The following is a 17,576-nucleotide window of genomic DNA, read 5'->3' as shown; positions in this document are numbered from 1 at the left end:
TTTGAAACCCCTGTCTTCCTGCATTCGATGAAAGCGGTCTATTGTGGCACACAAACATGCTCAAAAAGCTAAACTTCTACCTCCAGTGCCATCTTCCAAAGGGAAGAGGTGATAACAGAGGAGGAGTAGTTCATGAGTTCCCCTAGAACCAGCCTGAGCGAACCTTGTCTGCCACTGGGCAGTCACTGAGGATATGCTCAATGGTTTCGTCCTCCTATAAGCAAAGAGAGTCCTTTATATCGAAGAGCTAGGATGCAGGCTACGATTCATATTCAAACTCTTCTATCGAACTCGAGAATTTCATTTGCCGTCCATTTAACTACCCTGAGAGAGTAGAGACTCTAGACTAGAGACTCTAGAGTAGAGACTCTAGAGACTGCCAAATTGTTCGTAGGATAAACGTAGGATAAACTAACAACTGTGCAGTTAATGCATTCCTAATTTAAGTTATCTCCAGAGCATCAATTTCTCACATTCATTTGTTATCAAAAAAAAACGAAAATGAAATATACAACGTTTTTAAAATTATTACATGATCACTAAAGCTCTTCTTGACAAAAAGACACTTAAAGAGTGTTTGAAACTTTCTGAAATATGATTCCCCAAGTGAGCAGTCCACAAACTAAGGATGATAGCCATCATAAATATAGAGGTGTTTTGAAAGATGAAAGTTGTAATAACTGGAGCGAGCCAATGTTTAATACGATCACGTCATCGAGTTCGAATAATCCTACTGTACCAAATTCTAAAACATATGTGGCAACTACGCTGGACGCAACAACATGCTAATGGTGAAAGATTGAATAAAATTCGGACGCAGCATTGTGCTACATATGAAAACAAAATATACGCCGGACGCACTAATGGTAGGACCATGAAAGGACGCAATAATGTGCGTATATCAACTTCTTTATTAATGAAGATATTTGAGATCTGAAAAGACCAAACTACGTAATTTTTTGCGTAGATTAATATACTTCGATCAGATTCCACCTAGGTAGCGTATTTCTGGGAGACGCAATAAGGTTGCTTTTTGAAAGGACGCAATAAAGTATGCCAGATGTAAATATATATATATATATATATATATATATATATATATATATATATATATATATATATATATATATATATATATATATATATATAAGCGGGGGTCCTACGGCCTCTGCCGCATCCCGCATTTCGATCGCCATCGTTTTCTATCCCTCCATTCATCCTCAGCTATTGCTCTATCTCTCATTGTATTTTCTATGCCCTTCATCCATGATATTGCTGGTCTTCCTTTCTTTCTTCTATTTATTGGTGCATAATTGAGAGCTCTCTTCGGCCATCTCGTGTTATCCATCCTCATTACGTGTCCATACCATATAAGCTGTCTCGTTTCTATTTGTTCAGAGGTGGTGTGAACTCTCTTTGATCTTCTTCTTATCTCTGCATTTGGTATATGTTCCAATCTAGACACCCTATTTGCTCTTCTGAGAAAGTCAACCTCCACAGTATCGATGCTCCTCTTGTTCTTTACGGATAACTGCCAGCACTCTGATCCATAAGTCATTATGGGCTCTACAATCGCTCTGTAAATTGTCATCTTTGTATTCAAACTTATCTGACTGGACCAAAGTAGAGAATTTAATATTCGCACGCATTTCTTCCCCTGTTGAACTCTATATGCTATGTCGTTATCCGATGTTCCCTCTTTTGATATGATGCTTCCCAAGTATTTGTATTCTTTGCACGATCTTATCTCTCGCAGTTGTAAGCTGGGGTCTTCTTCTTCTTGTTCTCCTCCTATATGCAAGTACTCTGTTTTCTTCATATTTATGTTCAGCCCCCATTTTTCGTACTCTTCCTTAAGTTTTCTTAGCATATAGTCGATATCTTCTTCACAGTTCGCAATGATAACCTGGTCATCACCAAAGAATAAAGTTGTTAAGCAGGATTCATCGATCTCTATTCCCATTTTGGAACATTTTCGTCTCCAATTTTCTAAGGCTTCTTGGATGTAAATTTTGAACAGAGTTGGCGAGAGACAACAACCCTGCTTCAGGCCCTTTGTGACTTTGAATGATTTTGATATCCTTTTTCCCATCTTAACAGCGCTCTGTAGGTTCTTATAAATGTTTTGTATTGCACGAATATACACTCCTCTCAGGCCAATCTTCGTTAGGCTTTACAACAATTTGATCAAGGGCACTGTATCGTAGGCTTTTTCGAGATCTATGAACACGAGATGTGTGGACAAATTCCGGGCTTTCCTCTTTTCTATTATTTGATGAAGTGTAAACAAATTGTCAAGGCAAGACCGTCCCGCGCGAAAGCCGTTCTTCTATTTCTTCAATTTCAGACTCAATCCTTTTCTTCAATATTCTACTGTATAACCTTCCAATCGAACAACCTACACTTATCCCTAGATAATTGCTACACTCTTTTTTACTTCCCTTTTTATATATTGAGCTGATATATCCCAGATTCCAATCTGAGGGAAGATTCACCCCTTTCAGTAAATAGGCGTTGAAAATATCCGCTAATATCTCCAACAAACAATCTGGTCCGCGTTGCAGCAATTCGATAGGAATGTTTCCAGGTCCTGGAGCTTTATTACCTTTCATGTCTTTCAGTGCTTCCTTGATCTCTTTTGAACTTATCCCCTCTGTTTCCACTTCTTCATCCAGATCCACTTCTCTTATTGGCTCACTGAATTGCGTTCTATTTTCGGTTAACAGTGTTCTATAATATTCTCGCCACTCTTCCATTCCAATCAAGTTGCTTCTCCTAGTTTCCCTTCGCGACCATATTTTTAACTGCCCTGTTGTACTGCCTATACGTATTACGATCTTGGGGATGATTTGTAAGCATCCACCTCTGATACGCTTTCTTCTTCTCTTCAATCAGGGTCTTAATTTCTTCTGACCACCATTCTGGCTGGTGGCTTTGGCTATCCAAAATCTCCTCGTATCCCAAAGCCTCACTTGCTGCTTGATGTATGCAGTTGTTTAATAATTGATACTTGGTGTCGACATCTGTATACTCATCTATTATTTGGAGTTTCCCAGCCAATCTGATCTTATAAAGGAACTGTGTCGACTCATGCTTAAGACTCCCGAGTTTATACCTTTTTGTATCAAAATTTTTATATTCATCATTGTTCTCTAACTTCGAGGCACTGGTGTTTCTGAAGTTCACGATTATTTTGGCTATCAGTAAGTAGTGATCAGATCCGCATTCCGCCCCACGATATGCCCTCACGTCATTAGTTTTCAACCTAGAATGTTGTCGCTGGATCAGGTAGTCTAATATTGATCTCAATCCTTTAGTGGGCTGAACCCATGTAAACTTGTGTATGTCTTTATGTGGGAAGAAGCCATTCATAACTTTCAAAGAGAGCTCGACATAGTTCTTTCAGTCGCTGACCGTTATTATTTTCCCTGTCCTCTCCATATTTTCCGATGACATCGTCGTTGTCTGATTTTCCGACTCTAGCATTGAAGTCTCCGAGCAAGCACACCTCCTTATCACCCTCAACGTCCTCCAATATATCAGATAGATCTTTGTAAAAATTTTCTTTTATACCAACCATTGCATCGTCGGTTGGAGAGTATACTCCTATTATTATGATGTTCTCTCCATTCTTCTCTATCTCCAATGTTATTATTCGGTCATTTATTTCTTCCCAGCTTTTTATATGATTTCTAAGCTTCTTATGAACAGCAATTGAAACTCCACTTCTGGCTCTTTCACCTTTGTCAACACCACTGTAGAAATGAATGTATTCTCCGATTATTTCATTCCCTCTTCCCTTTTTCTTTGTTTCTGTGAGGTCACAAATATCTACGCTACTCTTCCTCAATTCTTCAAAAACTTCTGCTTGTTTCGTTCTAATCCCTTGAATGTTCCATGTAGCCAATCTCAAAGTCCTTTTATGCAGTTTTCGTCGTAATTTATATCCATCCTGATTCCGAGGCAATTGATCGAAACTTTTAGCACTCTAGTTTTTTCACATAAGATGGGTTGCTAACCCATCGTTACAACCCTCCTCCTTTATCCGGGCTTGTGACCGGCAGTGATAATTGGTAAGCTACTCAACCCACCCACCAACTACCCCAGGCGGAGTTATCCGCATATTGTGCACCGACAAATCATGAGTGAAGCAAGGAAGGTGAGGAGAGGAATAATATCCATCACCATCAGTCAGCAGAGGCAAGGCTTCAACAAGAGGAGGGGGATTACCACGGCCCATCCAGGGTTCCAAGGATTTGATTTTCAGAAGGACCGGGTTGTTCGTGATCTTAGCTAGTTTGGATAGAAATTTGATCGCCAACCAGGTTCTACGGAATTTGAGCAGTAACTCCCTAGATTCGGCCAGAATGATGGGAATAGGAGTGGATCTCATGTAACCCATAGCAACTCGCAGCGCAGCGTACTGCACCCGATCCATCCTGGTCATGAGGGTCTTAGGGCAATTCCCATAATATGAACAACCATAATCGAGATATGGACGAACCATGGCCCTATACAACAGCAACAGCGTTTCAGGCTGAGAGCCCCACCATGTTCTGCACAACGACTTCATCAAATTAATTCCTTGGGAAGCTCCGGCACACATTCTTTCAATATGCGTGTTCCATTTCAGGTTTTGATGGATGGTAACTCCCAAATATTTTGCCTGTTCGACCCACGGAATATCAGCCCCACACAATTTTAGGGGTGGGTTGGAGTTCAACTTCGCTGTCTTATGGCAGCAGAGAGCGATTGTTTTGTTTGGAGAGAGTTGAAATTGTTTGGAGGAGGCCCACCTCTCAACCGAAGATAAAGCCTGAGTCATTTTTTGATAAGCTGTAGAGAAATCGGGGGCCGAGACTACAAGCGTGGTATCATCAGCATATTTCAGAACCGTCACACCAGGAATGTTAACACATAAATGCAAGTCTCTGACGAAGACATTGAATAGAACTGGACTCTCTGGGGCGCCTTGAGATATGCCCAGGTTGGAATGTTTGGGACCTAGAGTTTTTTTAGAATATGGGTCCAGTAGAAATATCTTTCTATTGACGAACACGGATCTAAGCAGCTCTATCACAGGTCGAGGAACCCCGATGGACAGCAACGAGTCTTCCAAGAGATGAAACTGGATAGAATCATATGCCTGTTTGATGTCTAGGAAAACCACTAAGACGACTTCATTACGGTTGAATGAGAAGTAGATGGACGAAATCAATAGGGATAGAGCGTCATTAGTTGATTTTCCTTTGCGGAACCCAAATTGTAAATCGCGAGGATCGTTGAATGTTTCGTAAAGTTTCTCTATTCTCACAGCCACCAGGGATTCAAGGATCTTCAGAAGACAAGAAGTCAGTGCTATCGGTCTGTAACTAAGCGGATCATTAGGGTCCTTCTTAGGTTTGCAGATGGGGATAACTAGCACTTCAGTGAGCGATGGGCAAACTGAGGGGGATGTGAGCAGATCGTTCAGAAGATTGGTAAGAAGTTGTTTGGCCTGAAGGGGAAGGTAATTCAACATGCTGTAAGTGATACCATCCAATCCTGGGGCAGAATCCTTTTTTGACCTGATACAGGAAGATACTTCATCCAACGTAATTGGAGGGAAAGACAGAGGTCGATGAATTCTGGGTGGAGGAGGTCGCTGAAGGATTACGGGCCCGGATGGACACAGTCTTTCGAGAATTTCCTGACCACAGGAGGGGGAGGAGACCGGTATAACTGGGAGTCGACAACCTAATTTAAATTTTTTGACGTCGGACCATAATTTTTTTGTATTTTGAGGGGACAAATTTTCGCAGAAAGATCTAAAGGAGTCTTTTTTGGTTTGTCGGATTTTGTTCCTCGATAGCGCTTGGATATTTTTTGCTCGTAGAAATTGCTCTATGGATGGATCCTCAAGGTATGCCTTAAACGCCTGCGATCTTTTTTTAACGAGGGCAGAGAGGTCTTCATTCCACCATGGTTTTCTATAAGAAGAATGGCGGGGTTGATGTTTTCTAGGGATAGAATGTTCAGCCGCCTCCAACACTCGATCTCTGAACTCCTGCAGGGATCTGGGAGTCTGTGACTCCATACCGTCAATGATTACTTGCTGATATTTGGACCAATCCGCTCTTCCTATGCAATACTTTCTAGTGGAGAAAACTGATATGTGGGGGAATTTGGGAACCCATGCCAATGGAAGTCAAAGTTGACAAATGGTCACTTCGTCCTGGATATGGGATAACCTTCCACAAGGAGATCAACCCTATATCGCTAGAACACAGGGTTATGTCAGGAGCGCTTGGATTCGCGTTCGGAGGAGTTATTCTAGTGGGGGTGCCATCATTCAAGATACATAAATCATTAAGAAGCAGCAGCTCCTCCAGAATCTTACCATTTTGTGTGAAAAAGCCGGAACCCCAGTTAGGATTCTGGGCATTCAAGTCCCCACTGATGATGAATGGAGATGAAATAACAGTTAATAGTTCGTCCCAGAAGGATAGGGGCAGAACAACACTTGGAGGGCAATAGATATTAACAACTGTGAGGTTGAAGTTGTGATTATAAAACCCTGTATCTGAACGGAACCAGGGCAGGACGACAGACGGAAGGGAATCTCAGCGAAAGCCAGATTGTTCCCAATGAAAGAGACAATGCCTCCTCCAATCTGATTCATTCGATCTTGTCTGAGGATGTTGTAGCCCGCTATTTTCAGGCTATGAGTCTCTTTGAGCCAAGTCTCCGTCAGGAGGACCACGGTAGGTTCTCTTCCATCAGGAATCTTAGATTATCTATATTTGAGAAAACAGATCTAATATTCCATTGTATTATAGTAACCATGAAGTCGGTAGTTTTTTTTTTTTAATAAACTTTAACTAAGATCACTGATGAAGAGAACCTTAGATAGCGGGAGATTTATTCAGTGGGAAGGGAGGAGGAGGAATTGGGGGGCTTGTTAACATTCTCTGATGATGACGAAGTTAGATTGTTGTTGATCAAAACCGAAAGACTCTTTAATAAATCTGAGTTTCTATTATTTTCAATGTGGGATGTTATCAAAGTGATTATCTCTTCATCTGAAAGAGAGGTCATTGGAGAAGATTTGTTATGTTGGGGAGGGAGATGCTGTTGAGAACCTTGATTAGTATTTCTAATTGGAGAAAGGGGAAGTGAGAAACTGAATATTTCTGAGTTATGAAAATCTCTATCATAGCCAGGAGACGTAGGGCCTTTCTTCCTTTTTAGAGCTGAGGAGTAGGTTAGCTTATTGGTAGTTTTGGATTGTAGTAGCGATCTACGGTTCTGAACTGTTATTATATTGGAGTCGTTCTTTGACGTTATAGAAGGAAGCCTAGGGAACAGTTGTGGCCTAAGGTGGTCAGGGTTTGAGTGATCGTGGGAGGGAGAATTATGATTATAATTTTTGGGGACCAATTTGACTGCCTCGAAATGAGAGATATTTTCTAGAGCGATTAGATGGTTAATCTGTTTTTGTCGTGAATATTCGGGACATGTGCGGTCGGTGGAAGCATGATTTCCCGTGCAAAATAAACATTTGGGATTACTTGGGTTGGGGCAATCATTCTCGTCATGTTTTTCCGAGCAGTTTCTGCATCGTTTATTTTCGGAGGAGTTATGACAGTTGGGTTTGGTGTGTCCATATCGTAAACAATTGTAGCATTGGACTACTGGGCCTACGTACAAATAAACGTTTCTAACACATCCCCATAGAGAAATTTTATCTGGAAGATTTTTTTCCCTGAAATGTCACTAGCCAGGTATTAGATGGGACATAGGATATGACACCTTCTTTAGAAACACGTCTGTTAAGTGCCCGGGCATCTAGAATTTTGATTCTTGAATTGGCATGTTTGATTATGTCTTCAGAAGTGATTTCGGGGCCGACATTTCTTATTACCCCTCTACTAGAAACCATTCGAGAAGGAATAAAGACGTCTACGTCAGAATCATTGGAGAACGGGTTTTCCGCTATAAAATTGTTTGCTAAGTCGGGTGACTCAAAAGAAATGGAAATTCTTTTTTTCCTTTCTTTGCTATTTCTTTTATACCTTTTATATTCAAAGAGGCCAATTTTTTAGCGAGGTTCATAGGGTGGATATTGCCTAAATTTTCAGAAGATTGGGATTCCATTATAATAATAAAGGGCCCGACGTCGGAAGAGCAGTATTTATGAATAATCTTGGATTTAGAAGAATTTTTTCGAGTTTTTGACTGATTAAGTAGTTGGGAGAGGGATTGCGAAATAAGAATAGCTTCATTAAGCATTTCTTGGTCTTCCTGAAATATAGATTGGACAGCATCCACCTCTCTTACCAATAGGGACACATCAGCTGGGGAATAGTCACTATTGTTCTTTCTACTGTTCGAAAATAGGTGATTTACCGTATGCTGTGATTTAGGAGTTAGATATGTGCATAATCGTAGAGACAGTGGCGTAGGCGGGGGGTCTATGGACCCCCCTGGAGACCAATCCATGATAAGATAGGTTATGAGAGATAGATTTTCAAAACTGTTCTCAGTTTAACGGAAATAAACCCCAAATTGCCTACCTTTAGTTTCTTTTATACAACACAAAGTTAGTATCTATTTAGAAGTTAAACTCTGTTAGAAATTACTCGAACAGTCAACAAAATTATCCAGAAAACACGGGAAGCACGTGTCTCAGACAACGGTTAACCTCCGAATGGTTTCTCTTTTACAGGTAAGATTTTGTACATAATGTTATATCAAATGAATTATGTAAATAATAAAAACAAAAATCTCTTTTACAGAGAAACTCAGTTGTGCTTTTAATCAACTCATCCTGAAATAATCTTATATATATATATTCTTTTGAATGTCAGCAATACATTTTTAGTTATCAAACAATATAGCATATGTATGAGTTTCACCAAAGGTTAGTGTAACGGGGTACCATACAATTTGGAGTATGATACAAGAGCTTAGGGAAAAACCTCAGTAAAAAACCCTGTCTCCCCGTGAGTAGTGTAGTGATGTCGAATTTGTTTACAGAATAAGCTTTAAATACTGAAGGGCTTCCTTTCCATTGACATGAAAATTTCTTTATCCTCTTTCCATTTCGAAATAATATCTGAAACAAAGAAACAGAGCAGAAAAAGAGAAAAAAAATGAATTATAAAGCCTTCATCCAAACTCATTCTAAGACTTGATGATGACTGAAGGAAAAAATAGAATCAATTGACGAGGCAAGATTCCTTTCATTTTCGTATAAATGTCTTAGCACCACAAACGATCTTTTTAAAATTAAAATAAGGAATGTAGATGGCTCGAGTATGCTACCATGCCAATCAGAATTGATGCAGCAGTTCTTAAGAGCTTCATTACAAATATTTGGCGGAATGCTCACCCTCAAATTCCAACGGAGCTATCTCCTACTGATGACTAATACTGGAAATTGGTTGATGAGAAAAAATGTGATTTTGATTGGTTCAAAGGCGATCATTCAGCAGAACTTCTACAGGATGTTATTTATAATTCAACCTTTACAAAGAAATACAGGTATAGAAATATCTTTATCTGAATTAAACAACCACAAATTTATTTATTTTTTAGATTCTGCAACACCCGAGCTTGATGCCTCAGATCACGTAGTGAGAATAATGATATGGAAGATTCAGATGCTGAATTATTTGATGATTATTTATAGCTTGTTATCTTAACTAATAAATATTAGTCAAAAATGTTTGAAAATCAATGAGTTCCTACCTGTGCGTATACCTGAGTTCATTGAGTACACAGTTGATTTCGAACGAATTTTATTTCTGAGATTTCAAGGCACAATATATTGCGACACGGATGTGCCTTGTTAAAATAAATGTGTTACTTTGAATGATTATAGATGATTATAGAGAGCGAAAAAAATTTAATTTCTTATCCACTGACTGACAGGCTTTGTTCTACGGAATGGCTGACTGACAATTTTATTAATTAATAACTAGCTGACCCGGCAAACCTAGTTTTCCATTTAAATTATTTCTAGGGTAGATATTATTTACTATGCTATATGGTAGAAGTGTCATCAGGACTATATATAACAAGTTTTCGGACCCACTAGTAAAATGAATGCTTATAGCTGTAGATAGAGGTAAATAAATTAATGAATTCTTAAGATGTCGGATGTATTTTGAAGGATAATTATTATTTTTTTTATCAATTTTTCATTTTACTGATGACCATGAATCAGTTCTATGCATATCCTCCGTAACTCTGATTTTTCCAGAAGCATACATTTGCTCAGGATTTCTTCCATTTGAAATTCCCTTATCCCAAGATCGTTTTCAGAAATTTCTTCTATTCCTACGAGCTTGGATTGTAAGGGAACATTAAATATATTCACTGTCTCGTGATATTATTTGTTTCTTTTTCAGTTATCTTGCAATCTTTGACGAACACTGTTTTCAGCATGGATCGGGTTACTGAAGTGCTTTCTTTCGTTTAACTCTCAATATAACTTTCTTCACTCAGTCTGTTATAGATTTGTTCCAATGGCCTAGAAGTGGTTTTCATTTTCTTTTCTATTCCATACATGCAATTTTCATATTTGAATGCACTGAAATCGTCTAGTGAGCCATGTAATTTTTCATCATCTGCAAGATGTATTAAATAATAAACATTGTATGACATATAAGGCAGAATAATTTGTTCAAAATATAGCAACAATTCCTTTGCATACTGAATGTGCTCCTCTGGTAAGTTCTTTCTGCAAAGAATTCTGATTGCACTAGATAATGTGAGGAAATGGATGTATTTGTCTGGAGGTAAAATTCCTGATAAGATACATGGTCCAGTATACAAAAGGAATTGCCGAAATTCTATTGCCTTCCATCTTTCCAATTCCTGAAATATTTGAGGACCAAGAGCAAACTCCACTGGAATACAGGATTTTAACGATAAGAACTCTTGTTCTAATACTTCTAAGTTCTGCCTGCTAATTCTGAGAGCAGCCTTTCTTTTTATCCAAAATTAAAGAAGTTTCTTCATCACACCCAAACGTATCTGACCGACATGAAGAGTTGCGGGTGGAGCCGAATGACTGTCCGAATTCGCGGCTATACAATTCATCACCCATGCAGGGACGGACTGCTAGATTATGATTGAAATAAACAAAACTGAAGGAGTCGCATGAAAGTTATACATTAATAAATTATATATTGATGTTCAGGGAATAGACTGATAATTGGTTTATTTAAACTCTTGATTCAACGCCTAGCTTTCAGAACTTTTTTATTCCTTCTTCAGGGCTTAGAATATGAATTTTACCATATGTGCTCATTTAACATGGAAATTGTCTATTCCCTGAACATCAATATAAACACATATAGTAAGACTGTGATTTTATCAGAAAACATTGGTAAATTATATAAATAACCGTGGAATGTAATATTTTCATTAAAAATCGTATGGAAAGGTAAATAAAATAAAAGGATTGATTTCTTGTGATTTCTTTGATGGGGGGCTGTAGCCCTATAGCCCTCACAGACCAGCCGCCATGCCAATATTTAGCTCTGTCAAAATAGATACACCTTTATGATGTTCTTCTTGAAGCTGAATAGCTGAAGTCCTCAGAGCATTATTTGTTTCTGGAAAAGTCACATGGCCTTCTAAATAATCTCCTTATTGTATACACTTGCTACAGCCGAAATAACCAGAGTGGCACTTTGTGAGAATGACAAATGCTTTTGCAGGGGCATCACAAATTATGCAACCCAGGAATATTTCAACTTTCTTCCCATTATACATTATACCCTGTCCAAGCAATTCTTTGGCTTCATTAACAAATTGTTTCAAAAATTTTTTGGGTTCTTCAGATTTTGTATTACCATGAAAAATTCCAATTTTGAATGGTTCTGTATAAAATGAATCCCTTAATGAACCTAAAATAGTTCAAAATTGACTGCCATTGACACATGCACACAGGCAAACCATCTATATTGACATCAAAGGTGATTTTAAATGGGATATCGTTGAGATAATATTTCTTCAAAAATATTTTTGATCCAACTTCAATGCCTATATGACAGCAAACGCAAATCCAGGTGATATGAAAGAAAATTTATATTGAATTTTCAAGGTGAGTTTTGACATTATTTAGGCGTTTGTTTCCTGTTTCGTGCATTATATTTATGGTTTCATCCACAGACTAATAAGTTATTTATTATTAGACTATGATTTCATCACAGAACGTATGGAGAGTAGAGAGAAGGAGAACGATCGCTGCTTTGAGACCACAGATTTTTTGTCCCCTAAAATATGTACCAATAGGGTAGTTCATGCTTTTGCCAACAGGCGCGCTGGCCATCACGAGAGTGCGAAATTTTGATTCAAACAAATTGTAGTTAGCTGAGTGAACTGTTTCTCTGGTGACGGATGATAAGAATATTATTATTTTCGATTTTTGATAAGAGAACAACATAAATATGACCATGGTGAAATGTTGAAGCGTGCGCTAGTGTAAGAGTGTTTTGGCATCGGAAAGAAAAGGAGAAATGATAAAATTTCCGACAGCATTTTTGAGAGAAAATTGGAAAAAAAACCTTTTCTCAAGAATCGACTCCGAATCAATTTGTGTGTCAAGAGCACTTTTGCGATGTAGATATCAAAAAGATGATGGATTCATTATAAACGAAATCGAAATTGTCATCCCTCGTGAGAAGTTGACTCTTCTGAATAAGAAAATCTAACCACGGCCTTCTAAACACCTCTCTTTAGAAGGCCGTGATCTAACCAATAAAACTACATGGTTCAGAAGTAAATATTCTTGAAGAATTTTGTTGGCATAACATAATATATGGTTTATATCGGTTCTCAGCTGAGTATTGGCAACATAATCTACTCTAATACCTAAGTGATAAATCTGAGATTGTTACTTTTTGTTGTCTTGATGTGTACTACTCCTCACTACAGATTAATATAATTTTGAAGATTACGGTAAACCAACTAACATAGCTGCTTTCAATAAACAATGATAAACAAAAGTAGGTACAATTTTTTTGATGAGTGATTTCTTTTGAAATTCATTGATTTGGACTTGTATTTTATTGCATATAATTCAGAGAACTCATATTTAATATAGATTTGAAGAAAAGTATTTGAAAAATCATCAGAAAAACCACGATGACAAATAACCTAAAATAAAATGAAGGCTGTTCATTTCAAATTGACGCTTGAATCCCCACCCTTTATCGACAACCGCTGCAATCGCAGCGACACCTATCCTACGTTTCCCGTTTTCGGGCACACATTTTTAGTACGTCGATCGTTCTCCTTCTCTCTACTCTCCATAGTACGTCGATCGTTCTCCTTCTCTCTACTCTCCATAGCCTCAACTGATAATACGTTCTGTGATTAAACCTTAGTCTAATAATAAATAAATTATTAGTCTGTGGACGAAACCATAAATATAATGCACGAAACACGAAAAAAACGCCTAAATAATGTCAAAACTAACCCTGAAAATTCAATATAATAGCTATTTATGTAACAAGTACATAAATTAGGTCTTTATGGACGAGTCCAAAAGTTTATGGCAGAGCGAGCAAAGCGAGCGAGGCCAATAACTTGGGCGAGTCCATAAAGCCTAATTATGTACAAGTTGCATACAAAGCTTTATGTTCGACTGCAATGCAGAAATTTTATTTTCTGAAATGGCTTATCACTGAAAAACATTAAGTGTGCTTTTGATTATCTTACCTTAGTAACCAGCGACCTTAGCAACCTTAGTAAACACAGTTGTTTACTTCCTTAATTTTGTGACAAACGTCACAATAATCCAAAAAATGGATAGTGCTGGAGAAGAAAGCGTAGAAAATTTAGCCGTAAACGACAAAGAATCTCTCTTACCCATTAATTTTAAAAGTGCTTATAAAAATACGTACGCAGCCTATAACAAGTCGTGTAAAACGAAGGAAATTGTAAAATCAACAGAATACAGTATTTTGGCTTATTCAATAGTGAATTGAAAGCTCACAAAAGTTCTTCGCTACTACTACATAGATGAATCGGAGAGTACTAAAATAAGTGTTACCACCAGAATATTGGGCCAGGAAGTAGTTGATGATAGCATCAAGAGTATTGCAGATCGAAAAGTTTGCTTCCACTTCGAGCTCGACTTCCTCAGGCATGCATTTTTAACAAATAACAAAAAATGTGTTTTTAATATTCACTACCACACTAATGCTTAGAAAAGTTATTCATAATTTTGTTTCAAAGTCAAAGTTCAATTTTTCTTCCTTGAATAAAGTGTTATTTGCATCTAGTAAATTTATTTGACAGAATGATAGTGACAGTTGAGTCCAATAAAGTGGGTGTCCAATAAAGTAGTCAATTATGGACACTAACCGAATTCATAAATAAAGTGTTTATGATTCAGGCGAACATAAATTTTATTTTATATCACTTGGATTTGAGAGCCGGGGACATTCCAAGAATGGGCAAGTTTCCTAAAACTCCAAAACCAAATTTGAGATTATTTATGGAAAGCCTTTTCTACTAGTTATCCAACACGTAAAAGATTCGCTTCAAAATTCAGACATTTCAGAAATACACCCTTCGAATCTTCGACTATGTGAAAGCTTGTGACGTAGAATGCCTTTATTGAAGTATAGTAATTTTTGTTAATTCGACAACACTGGAAACAATCAAGAAGATATCCACAGATTACAAAAAATTGTTTCTGTAATCTGTGTCTTTACCTTCTTGAAACCGATGACATTTTGTGTTATTGTGTGTTTTTCTTGTCAAATGTAATCATCAAACTTGATATTTATTACGTCTATGGTGATCAGAAAACTTTCATGACCATTACCATAGAAATCATATTATATATTATTACTCTAGAATGCTAATCCAGTAGTAAGAAATGCGGCGAAAAATTGACAGTGGTCGTTAATACGAATGCGCATCATTAGTTTATTTTCTAGTGGAACGTTGCCGAGTTTCTGAATATTCTGTCGATCTAATCTTATGAAGAGGAGACAATTCATGTAACAAAGGTATGTCCGACAACAACGCATTTTCTCTCGGTCCTTTGATTTTTCACTGTTGCACGATCTGCTCAGAGGTAAGAAGTTTTAAGTCACAAATTCTGAAATGTACTTGTGTACTTGTCTATCATATTAAAAATAATAAATGCAAACAATAAATTCAAAACTTGAATGAATTATCGAGTTCCACTGATAGCGAATTCCATTGATGGTATATAGTAGTATTGCACTAGATCAGGATATTTCAAAATTGTTGCACGGAGTTTATAATATGCACTCAATGCTTAGGTACCTGTTCATCTAATCGAATCTGCGATAATATCGAATTGCATTGGTGATATTAAGTTTAGATCTTCTGGAATTTTTGTTGTGAGTTCCAAATATTTAGTAAGCACCAGTTGTTACCATGGAATTCGCTATAAAACTCTAATCTTCAGCCAATTCACGGTTTGGTCAAACAATCAATGAATACTCAATAATACCTCTATCGACAAATTTAGATTTGGACTTATAACACGTCACCTCCGAGATCCCGATATATTTTCATTGAAACCTGCAACATCATTGTACTGATTTTCTAAAACAAAGCATATATAAACACAATTAGTCATCCATGCATGTGTTCAATACCGACAAGTAGTCCTGTATGAATCGAAAAATAAGTTCTTTCACCGAATGAAATATGTTTATTTCTCATTTATACCAAATAAACAATTCGACTGACATAAGGTAGGAAAGTCTAGGCAACGTTCGTGTTGAAATAAACTAATGTCGCGCATTCGCTTTAACGACAACTGTCAATTTTTCGCCGCATTTTTTACTACTGTATTAGCATTCTAGAGTAAGTAACGTGCGTTCAAAAAAATTCGTCGTCAAGTAGGCTATGGAATTTTGAACGTCGATATTTCGTGTCTAAACGTAATTCTTAGCTCGTGCTTTACTATTTTCCAGGTGAACTGTCATTTTAGCATTTTGGGTTGTTGTTGAATTAAAATTATCAGCAAATTATAAAGATGGTTTTTACGGACGTGTGAAAGACTTTTACTATTGAGTTCTACTTCAAAATTGGAAAGAAAATTGAAGGAAAATGGAAATATTCTGTTCCGGCGACTTCATTGAAGCCTATGATGCTGTTGATTATTAAGAATGAATTTTTCCATTGTACTGTTTTGCGATGTGTTGACGAAACAGGTATGTTCAAACGAAAAAGGAAGTGGTATACCAAAAAAGAAAACTCTAGAGTTCAGTAATAATGAAAACATGGTGACAGAAGCTCGACAAACCTCTCTTCAGATTTTATCTCAAGTGGATGGAGTATCCGTTGGCATATGCCATCCGATTTTGAAAAAAAGATATCCACTTGTTTCCATAAAGATTGACATGTTATCAGAAAACTGAAAAGGTTGTGATTACCTAACCTTGTAGCATCCGAGAAAAATTGGGAGTTCAGTATCATACTGAACTGATGCATACTGACAGTATGCATCAGTCAAAGGCAAAATGTGGACCTACTTTCTTTTATGGAACTTCAATAGCAGAACATTATGAAGGAGAAAGCATCATGCCTTTTTATAGCTGAATTGAATTTTAATAAATTGTCCAATAGCTATTTTCATGTAATTCAGTTCTTTTAGTTCATGGATTTTCAGTAATGACTGAATCAATTCAATATTTATAGAGAATTAATAAACATATTATTGAGAATCTTACTGTGATCTATTCATATGACTGAAGTAACTAAAACCTTCTTACAAAAAACATACTACCACGATCAATTCAAGATTCATGTCTCTTACGCATGAAAATAGTGGACGGTTAAAATTTTTACGAAGAACTTTTCTAACCGCCTCAGATTGTTTGGATTCTTGTCATCTTACTCAATGAAAGAAATGCTTTTCGAACGTTGGGTGAAATTTACAGGTAATTTTTTCTGAAAAGTGCCTTTCCGCACAAAATTACGATATATAGGTTAATGTCATCATTGTTTACATTTTGGGAAGATGAAGTAATTCAAGGAAAGACATACGTTCAGCCACCGAACATCAGCCTTCAAAATTTCATAGCCTACTTGACGACGAATTTTTTTGAACGCACGTTATATATATTATGATTTCTATGACCATTACTGACACAAATGGGCGTTGCCGGATTGTAAAAATGACGTAGAATGTTCACAAGAGCACTTCTGAAATCAGAATTTTCGTAATCGAATACAGACAAAATGCAATATGTTAAAATTCGAAAAAAATATATTTCGAGATATTTGAGTTATAAGGATTTTATGACATATATTTTGAAAATTAGGAAAATACCCCATTGTGAAATGATGAAAGCAACCGAAAGGCACAAATATAATTGAAAAAAAAATACATTTCTGTAGAGGCTCGGGCGTTTGAGTTAACCTCGAAGACAATAGAGAGATATTATAAAAATCAATGAAAGCATATTATTCCCATTTTACGATCATATCTCGATGTATGATGATTTGTAATCTTAATCATATAAATAAAGAAAGAATTTAGTACGAAAATTGATGAATTATTCGCTTGCTAAATTATAATACACATC

At 37.0% G+C, this 17,576-nt stretch overlaps 1 protein-coding gene across 1 annotated transcript; it reads right to left on the bottom strand.

Moving 5' to 3' along the window:
* Positions 1-1,159: 1,159 nt before the first annotated feature.
* On the bottom strand, positions 1,160-1,963 carry LOC123313964. The gene has a single exon (XM_044899076.1). The coding sequence runs from the start codon at positions 1,961-1,963 to the stop codon at positions 1,160-1,162; it is 804 nt and encodes a 267-aa protein (XP_044755011.1).
* Positions 1,964-17,576: the final 15,613 nt, after the last annotated feature.

Source organism: Coccinella septempunctata, chromosome 5 (genome assembly GCF_907165205.1).
Source record: "Coccinella septempunctata chromosome 5, icCocSept1.1, whole genome shotgun sequence".
Taxonomy (NCBI): domain Eukaryota; kingdom Metazoa; phylum Arthropoda; class Insecta; order Coleoptera; family Coccinellidae; genus Coccinella; species Coccinella septempunctata.
Note: the sequence above shows the minus strand (reverse complement) of the source record. Positions and strands in the feature narration are given on the sequence as shown.